The sequence below is a fragment of the Sebastes umbrosus genome, chromosome 24 (genome assembly GCF_015220745.1).
Source record: "Sebastes umbrosus isolate fSebUmb1 chromosome 24, fSebUmb1.pri, whole genome shotgun sequence".
Taxonomy (NCBI): Eukaryota; Metazoa; Chordata; class Actinopteri; order Perciformes; family Sebastidae; genus Sebastes; species Sebastes umbrosus.
In genome coordinates, this window is record NC_051292.1 from 2,852,386 (window position 1) to 2,862,161 (window position 9,776).

Genomic DNA, 9,776 nt, shown 5'->3' on the forward strand with positions numbered 1-9,776 from the left:
CCTCTCGATGCTGGCGGTCTCTGGGCTGCTGTTGATAAGGATTAAGTCGTATTGAAGCTGGATGGATGCAGAGATCAAAGTCGGCGGTCAGAGCCTCAGAAAAAACCCCACAAGTCGAGCTCTTGAGATAAAAAATACTTGATGCTCCTGTACGGCCACAACCAATCGGAGGGGCCTTCAGGACCCCCAGAAAACAACCTGCTTCTGGGGCCAGTTGGTGATTCTTTGTGGACTTCTGTGATCAATAATAGTGTCCTTTGTGTACTCCATTTAATAGGATATAGGGGACCAACATTTATCTTTGCATGTAGCACATTAATAATAGACTTGACATATGTGGACACCCGAGATTTACACCCATATGTGAGTAGTGTAACACACTGTATTTATTATTATTATTATTATTATTATTATTATTATTATTATTATTATTATTATTATTATTATTTTCAGTGTTTTTAATGTATTATTATTATTATATTATTATTATTATTATTATTATTATCATTATTATCATTGTTGTTATTATTTTTTTTCAGTGTTTTTAATTTATTTTTATTATTATTATTATTATAGCTATAGTTATAGTTATAGTTATAGTTATAGTTATTATTATTTTCAGTGTTTTTCATTTTTTATTATTATTATTATTATTATTATTATTATTATTATTATTATTTTCAATGTTTTATATTATTTATTTATTATTTTTTATTTATTTATTTTATTTATTTAGCTATCTATTTTTTTTTTTTTTACCGTTGACCCTGTGTTAACCTACATATGACAAATAAAAACTGAGCTGAACTATTTCCTGCTGCTCTAACAGCCTCCACTCTCCTGGTTTCAGGCTTTCCTCCAGATGTTTTGGGACCCGGCTGAAGGGATTTGCTGCCATTCAGCTGCAGGATCATCAGGACTGATGTTAGGTGATGACGTCAGGCTTGCAGTTCATCCCAAAGATGCTGGATGGGTTCGAGGTCAGCGAGGTCAGGGCTCTGTGCAGGTCAGTCAAGTTCTTCCACACCAAACTGGGAAAACCATTTGTGTTTGCACCTGGCTTTTATTTATTCATTTATATGTGAACTAGAAGCTGCAATACCACAGCATTATTTAAAGGGTAACTTCAGTATTTTTCAACCTACTTTCCTATGTTTTTGTGTCTAAATGACTAATAGGAACAACAATTTCTTGACCTCGCAGCTGGTTTAGCGGCTGCCGTCTACATCGTTCTCCATCAATACTGGACCAATTTACAAAACTGTTGTCCCCTTTAGTCACTTAGAACACAACAACATGGGAAAATGGAGTCCAGGTTAATAATAAATAAATAATTTACCCTTTAAGTAAAAGTAAAAAAGCATTAGCATCAAACTTAACCAAAAGAAAATGTAGATATTCAAGTAAAGTACAATTACCTCAACTTGAGTACATTCCACCACTGGTTTTTACTCTGTATATACCTCGTAGTACTCAGTAGTGACCTTACCCCACTTAATGGAGTCTTTTAATATCCATACCTGTAGTATAGTATTGTAGTTGTGCTGTGAACCATGTGATATATTGTATTATTCTCCCTCTCCACCTGTCAATCTCCACCATCATCAGAATAAATTGGACGTTTCTCCGATACCGCCATCGATTGGTTCATATCTCAGCCCGCCACGCCGCCGCATTGAACAGCCTCCACTATTGATCTGCAGGCCTGTTAAAACCTCCACGGGAACATCATCCTATCTCTCTTTTTTTTAAATACATACAAGACCTTTTTTCAAAATCAATTCTCTCTGCCACATAGAAGATGTCACATTGTTGCAGACAAGGAGGAGGACAAATCAGCCGGGATGATTTATAGTGGTTTAATTCCTCACCGCTAATCTGATTATGATTATTCCCGACGTGGATTTTGATTTAAATCACACTCAAAGGCTTTTGCCACATCAAGATGAACATCAGGAGGTCTTAGATGTTATTTTCCACTGTGATCAGCAGCTGTATCTTTACGTATTTCCTCTGTTTTTGACTTTTCTGGGTGAATTCAGGGGAACAGAAACTGACGTCTTTAATGTCAGACGTAACCTCAGGGCTGCAGAAATGTCAGGCAGCCAGCGGCCATAAATAACACACACACACACACACACACACACACTTCTATCCTCATGTCTTGCAAAATGATGTATGAAATCTGTCAGCTGAAAGATGAGAGTTGACCTTTGACCTTGATGCACATGTGCAAATATGTAGATTATGTCCCTTCTTATAGCAGAATTTGTTATATTACTCTCCAAACTTTGCCTTTTTCACATCTTTTAAAAGTAAAAAAAATACAAAACAGCCTCTAATAGCCTAACACCTCACCGTACTGAATACATTTGTCTGTTTGAATTTTAGAAAACAGCTAAGATTTGCAGCATTTCATGCCAAATTAGTCTCTTTCTTACTAATTTGCAACATCATTTGTATGAATATATAATATTGTTTTTCACTATCTTGTATTATTTCATATGCACTCAGGTCTCTCTTGAAAATGAGATCTTAATCTCAATGGGACTAATTACATAAAGGTTATATAATATACTTTAAGGTATTTGTTGTGTAGTTAATCCTTGTATTGGGTTTGGTATCCGAGATACTACAATTAATGTCTTTATGACTTTACATGATCTGAACAGACTATAAAGCTGTTTACAAAACAAATTACATAAATTAAATTCAATTAATTATATGCATTATCCTGAGTATTTCGCTGTACACCCCAATAAAATAACAGTTTTATTTGATTTATTAATAGGAGGTATACCTGTATACTTGACCATCCAGACCACCGTTAGACCCTTGTTTAAACACAACGCTGCAGCAGATGCATCATTTTAAAAGGTGCTTCTAAACCGCAACCAGCATGCAAAGTTACCAATATTTCATTTGAATGTAAAATAATTATTTGTCCTGAAATAGGCATTTTATCTTCGGAAATATAAGTAAAAATTAAATTAAATTGATATTTACGATGAATAACATAATTTTTGAGTCATTGCAAAAATTCTCTTTTTTTTATTTCTCAAAAATAAAATAAAATAAAGAAATGATGTAAAAATAAAAATAAACAGTCCAGCAGCAGAAACGGTAATTTATTTATTAAAACATGGACAATGACAGATTACTCTGAGAACACAACAGACCATGATGGAGTATACTGAATATTATTATTATATGAATCACTATATGACTAATATATGTTATGAAAAACCTAAACATGATGGGAAACACTCGTCTTGTATCAAAACTGTATACAGTATATATATATATATATATATATATATATATGTGTGTGTGTAAATGGTGTAAAATGGGTTGAACATATAATTTACTTACAGTCAATCAGTTTGGCATGACAGGAAAATCACATTGTAAAAATAAGATAAAGTAAATTCAAATTATATTAATTTCTTGCAGACAGTAATAAAATTGGTCCTTTAGATTATCGCATAATCCAGATTTTGCAAAGCAGATCACTTTATATTATGAATAATTACCAGTAAATGATCACAATTCTTTAAATAATTTAGTTTTCATTCTAATTTTTACTTGTTTTGAGGAAAATGTGATTTAACAACTCAATATCAGATTTCAAAATGTCTTTTTATGCAGTGCACAGATGTCAAACTGTCCGGATTAAATCAAAGGAAAAGCGTCCCCATGTGTATTCCCTCATGTCTCTAAAATGGCAACGTGTCGAGGAATAACTTATCTATTATTGCAGGCGGCGGCACCAAATCCTCCAGCTTCAGATAGAAAATCCTCTGCAGACCCTGGATGCACAGGGTGCGAAGTTCACGCAGTTTTTCCAAAAGTCTGGACAAACGGTTCGACCAGCAGTCTGAGAGTCCGTCGGCGTCCTTCAAGCACTTGACGATGTTGTTCTGCAGCTCCTCCACTCTCTTTGGCTCCTTCAGTCCGTGTCGCTCTGCTGGGCCGTAAGTCACATTTCAAACACACATATTAGATAAGAAATAACAAAACATAACAGACAATTTATCATGAAACATTGAAATCAGACAGTTAAAGGCTTTTAATTTGACATAATCTATCTATTTATGTTGAGACTTCAACCATTTATCAGCCCCTCAGCGTTACATGTGGTTCACAGCCAAGAAAAAGTGATTTCTAACCCCTTAAAGATGCATCTTTTTGCATAATTTGATTCAACAGATATGTGAGTTTTGCTCATGTCCATTTTGTGAATTATTTCTTATTTCAAAAGACTATAAATGTGCATAAACAAAAGTGTCTTTGAGCATCTCACCGGTGACCAGAGCGAGGCTGCATATGCAGGAGAAGGTGGACACGTCCAGGTTCATCCTCTGCAGATTGGTGGAGAATTCAACGATGCTGTCGATCCACTCCCCAAAGCCCCGCAGGCACTGGAGCCGGTGCCACGCCGACCCGTCGCAGAAGATCAGCTTCCCTTCCTCCGGGTTGGATCTGAAACAGGACGACAGCTTGAGCTCAGATTGTGGACCCTGTGACAGTGACAAACCCTTCTTCCATAAATTCCCATGTCCTTTTTGGGGGCCTCTCCAGCTGTTAACACATCTTTCATTTGTGCCAAAAGTGCTGGAAAACAAATCCATTCCCAAATCAACAAACATATTTACATGCTGTGGGCAAACTTGGGGTCCAAACTTGCAGAGAAAAGGGAACTATAATGTCAGAAGAAGCATACTTTACCTGTACGACAGCCGTAAAACAAAGAGCTCCAGGAAAGCCGAGTAGAAGAGGAGGTCCTGGTCGTGTTTGGGCAGGGAGGTGAAGCCCGGGATCTTCAGCGCCCAGCCTCGAATGACCTCCATCGATCTGGTCAAGAGTTCATAAAACTGACGCACGTGCTGAGCGTCGTCCCCTTGTGGGCTTCCTGGACTCTCCTTGAACTAGTGAAAGGTCACCAGTGGGGTGAAGATGGTAAAGACCATCAATTGCAGCTCTAATATGCACTTACTTGTGTAAAGCAATGAAACACTGCTTACTTTGAAGTAGTCAAGGCGAGAAGGTGGAGGGTTTGATTCCACGTGCGCCCTGATGAGGGCGCTCAGGAGGGTGCCGACAGGTGAAGACGAGTCCGGATGAGTTTTAGGTTTGGACGGCAGGCGACCTCTTCGACCTTTCAGACCGGCTGTTCTCACCACTGCAGAGCATGAAGAGAAACCTTTAGTTTTACTGCTGAAATCAGTTGAATGTCTGACCCCCAAATGTCAACGTGGTTTTATTGGTTTACCTTCTTTGACCATTCCCACTGTCATGCACTTCTGGAAGCGACAGTATTGGCACCGGTTCCTCCTGCGTTTGTCCACAGGGCAGCTTTTGGCAGCCAAACACACGTATTTGGCGTTTTTTTGTACCGTGCGCTGCATGGAGAGAGAAAAAGATTTAGATATTTTGCAAATTTTAAAACACATTTAGTGACATCAGTTTGAATTTAATACCATAAAAACATCAGTTTTTAAGGGTACTTTGGTTAAGCTGTATATGAAACTCAAAGAGACCTAGATTCTGAATGAATTGTAAATGCTCTGCAAACATCTCCAAATGTAGGACAAGTTAAAACCATAAAACTTCACACAGAAGCATCTTTTTGGACACATTATTTGCTTCACTTTTGCACCAGTTTAAAGGGCTTTAAAGAACAATATTGGTGTCTGTTGAGCCAATATCATGATGTAGAACTGTTCTCAAAAGGTTGATTATATGGCAACAAAGTGGGCTTTCTACATATATATGAGAGGTGATCATGGGGAAGCTTTTAGGAAAGGTCTTTGGAAAATGGTTCAATCTTTTTTTAGTAGCTCCAAGACCCGTTTTTGTTAAGACTAAAGACCTAAATGGTTCTTTTGAAAATTAACAGCAGCACTCTTCTCGCCCCTGTGGGCCATCTGAGGCAGTATAAGGCATTCAGCATGCGGACAGGGCAGTCTGGGTAAATACAGGGTCGTGGCCATTCATAATTTGGAGAATGGCCCCCGGGAATCTCCTTCAGAGAGGAGAGGGGGGAGGTTTTTATTCATGGCACGTTGGTTGGCCATTTTCATACAGGACATTTGTCCCTAAAATGCGTGTGTCAAGAGATCAAAACGTGCATCTGAAGCACAATGTGCCATTTAGGAGGCCAATCAGGGCTCCCAGTGGGACTTTATTACCTGGAGTCTGGGTTTCATTAGGCTTCTCAGAAAAAAAGTGAATATCCTCCTGGGAACCGAGTAAAAAAAAAGTGTTTCAATTACTTTTTTTGTGTGATTTCCTTCCTATTTAGGGTTAAAAGAAAATCTTACAATTTAGGCTTTTTAAACTTTATTTTTCTTTAGTGGACCACAGGACCATTTCAGTGTGAAAAGACTAAAAAAATTAATAGATTATGGCCGTAGAGTGATATTAAACCAAGAATACATTCAACTTGATTAACAAAACCACATGTCATATCACTGGAAAGCCCATGATGTCCTATTTACAATACACCAGAGGTTGATAGAGTAAGTCAAAAGAGTAAAAGGATATGCATGTGGAGAAAATGTCCACTACAGAGGACACATGTCAATGGGCTGGGTCTCAGGAGGATATATCCATTTTGACAAGTCTGGTATTTTCATGACAGCAACAGCAACAACTGTATTAATTCAACTGTTCAGGATACTAAAGATGCAAATATCCAAGTTGAAATTGTGGTTTTTCATGCAGTTGCATTGAGAACAAACCTTGAAGAAACCCTTACATCCCTCGCACTCCGCAGTGCACAGTTAAAGGCTTTTAATTTGAAATAATCGTGATTTCTAACCCCTTAAAGCTGCATCTTTTTGCATAATTTGATTTGACAGATATGTAAGTTTTTCAAAAGACTATATGTGTGCATAAACAAAAGTGTATTTGATGCAAATATCCAAGTTGAAATCGTGGTTTTGCATGCAGTTGCATTGAGAACCCAGCCAAGAAAAAGTGATTTCTAACCCCTTAAAGCTGCATCTTTTTGCATAATTTGATTGGACAGATATGTGAGTTTTGCACATGACCATATTGTTAATCATTTCTTATTTCAAAAGACTATAAATGTGCATGAAGAAAAGTGTCTTTGATGCAAATATCCAAGTGTAAATCGTGGTTTTGCATGCAGTTGCATTGAGATTGAAAACAAACCTTGAAGAAGCCCTTGCAGCCCTCGCAGGTGCGTACTCCGTAGTGCTGACAGGCTGCGTTATCTCCGCACACCGCGCACAGACCCTCCGAGCTCTGCAGAGCTCCGCGGCTGCTGGGAGCGCAAGAAGAAGTCTGGTAGTCCATGAAGTGGTGGCCGTGGTGGGCGAACTGGAGAGGATGAGGAAATCTGGATAGGGTGTTTTTCCTGTGCGCTGCAGCCAAATAGTCTTGTCGGAAACTGTACAAAGAGCTGGAATCCTCCCATATGTGTGCAGGTGGAGTTTGAAAGTTGGATGGTGATGGAGAGTAATAATAAACTGAGCCCAGCTCGTCGGATTGGTGCATGTTGGGTTGGTACCTTGGACACCCGTGCGCATCCTCCACCTTTACGCACGAGAGCTCACCTTGCACGGGCATTTGGAAGAGACATGGAGGCTTCACGTCGTACCCAGAGTCACCCAAAGGACCAAAACTACTGGGACCAGATGTTGCATGGGAGATTTCACTGTTGGTGAGCTCCATGCTGAACTTGACAAACTCCGGAGTGAGGAAGTCTCCAGCGGAGCTCTGAGAGGCCATGCTGGCTCCTTGTGGAGAGGAGCCGCACTGGGTCTGCACGCACGGCATGGCAACCTGCAAACATGGACATAATGCAAGTCAGTACAAAGTTGTTGTTTTTTTATTTGTATTTTTATTTTTATTATTGTGTTATAAAGTGCAAGTAAGTAAATAAGTGTATAAAATGCAGTCAGTACAAAGTTCTTTTTTTAAATTGTATTATTATTATTATTTATTTTTTTAAATTTTATTATTATTATTATTATTATTATTATTATTTATTGTGTTATAAAGTGCAAGTAAGTAAATAAGTGTATAAAATGCATTCAGTCCAAAGTTATTTTTTATTTTTTTATTGTGTATTTTTATTTTTTTTATTGTGTTAAATAAAGAGGGAGAGAAGTGACACCAGCTGTCGTTTTTCTCTATACATTTCAGCACAGGAGGCATGGTAGAAAATATAAAGCCTATAACATATACTGACATTTTCTTTAGTATTTCTTACTCTAAACATGTGTTTTAAGATGTAAAATGATGCTCCTCAATCAACCACAGATTAAAGAGCCGCTGTTGAAGATGATCCTGATCTTTTTTTCTTTTTTTTTTATTGTGTTATAAAGTGATTACATAACAAATGAAGACATATATAACAAAAGAACAAAATATATTATACAGAGAAAGACAAATGGTAATTTTGTAATGGGTTATATATGAATAATTGTGATGTGTTTTGTTTTTTGTCTGTTTGGTCTTACTTGTCTGTCTGTCTATGGTAACAGTATGTCTATTGCATGTGTACTTTTTCTCAAACTGAGCGGATGCAAAATGAATTTCAGTGCAAACTGACAATAAAGTTGTATCTTATTATTTTATTATTATTTTTTTAATGGTCCAATTAAGAATTAAGACTATTCTAAATCATACTTAAACATCTTTTGCAGTATAGAACAACATCATAGAGAACAGTCTTTATTATTACCTTAAGGCTTTAGTTGTCTTATTTTCCAGAGGAGGTTATTTCCAGCTACTTTGCCTGAAACAAACAACATCAGAGCATCACTTGCAAGCTTTACACTGACATGCATCATCTTCATAAATTAGTAAGACTATATTTTACCTCAGACCTCCATGCAGTGCAGGAGGACAGTGACAAGTAATCCCATCTGTGCTGTAGTGTCTCTTGCAGATCTGTTAAAGCTCTATGGTCCACTCTCTGTCTGGAGAGCAAAGGAAGCGACTGTTCTCTTCTCCCACTCTTGGCTTCTTGCAGACTGGCTGGCAGTGACACCGACAATGTGCTTTTGTTTACGTGGTGCACGCCCTTGTGCCAAACCCTATTACGCACGAGCCACAGAGGGGTGGGTGGGGTGTGTGTCTCTGGTGTGGGCACAGAAAGTGCATGTAATTCGGAAATAATGCTTGCACTTTCTTGCAGTTTGCACCATAGGCCTATATAAGGACATTTACCCTGAATAAAAAGAAGTTTATTCAAGTGTGCTGCAAGAAAAAGTCTAAGTGTACTTGGCTTATACTGACAAGTATGCAGAACAGTCGAAGTATACTTGGCTTATACTGACAAGTATGCAGAACAGTCGAAGTATACTTGGCTTATACTGACAAGTATGCAGAACAGTCGAAGTATACATGGCTTATACTGACAAGTATGCAGATCAGTCGAAGTATACATGGTTTATACTGATAAGTATGCAGAACAGTCAAAGTATACATGGTTTATACTGACAAGTATGCAGAACAGTCGAAGTATATATGGTTTATACTGACAAGTATGCAGAACAGTCTACTTGGCTTATATTTGTCAGAGCATTTTGGCAAATTTTTCTTTGGCGCTACTTACATAATCAGCTGTGCTGCTCATCCCACAAATGCATGATTCTTACAAGTTGGACATCATTGTGAAGGTAAATAAACAGGCTTTCCAACAATGTAAAATACAATGCCAATTAGCATTGTAACAACAGAGAAATAATCCACCAAACACAAGTTTCCAAACTTTTTTTTCCCAGTTTATTTTCTACTAT

General features: G+C 37.7%; 1 protein-coding gene across 1 annotated transcript; it reads right to left on the reverse strand.

The window, feature by feature from the left end:
• Positions 1 to 3,292: 3,292 nt before the first annotated feature.
• Positions 3,293 to 7,970, reverse strand: LOC119483747 (nuclear receptor subfamily 4 group A member 2-like). The gene is made up of 6 exons (XM_037762156.1): positions 7,180 to 7,970; positions 5,273 to 5,402; positions 5,025 to 5,182; positions 4,729 to 4,928; positions 4,304 to 4,482; positions 3,293 to 3,964 (listed from the first exon to the last, which is right to left on the reverse strand). The coding sequence occupies exons 1-6, from the start codon at positions 7,804 to 7,806 to the stop codon at positions 3,717 to 3,719; spliced, it is 1,542 nt and encodes a 513-aa protein (XP_037618084.1). The 5' UTR covers positions 7,807 to 7,970; the 3' UTR covers positions 3,293 to 3,716.
• Between the last annotated feature and the right edge of the window lie 1,806 nt (positions 7,971 to 9,776).

Excerpts from the sequence above, each read along its gene's own strand:
- LOC119483747 (XM_037762156.1), bottom strand. The coding sequence starts at position 7,806 with ATGCCGTGCGTGCAGACCCAGTGCGGCTCCTCTCCACAAGGAGCCAGC. Across the intron at positions 5,403-7,179 it reads GCTGCAAGGGCTTCTTCAAG|CGCACGGTACAAAAAAACGC; the intron begins GTTTGTTTTCAA and ends CTCTCCATGCAG. Across the intron at positions 5,183-5,272 it reads AGTGGGAATGGTCAAAGAAG|TGGTGAGAACAGCCGGTCTG; the intron begins GTAAACCAATAA and ends CATGCTCTGCAG.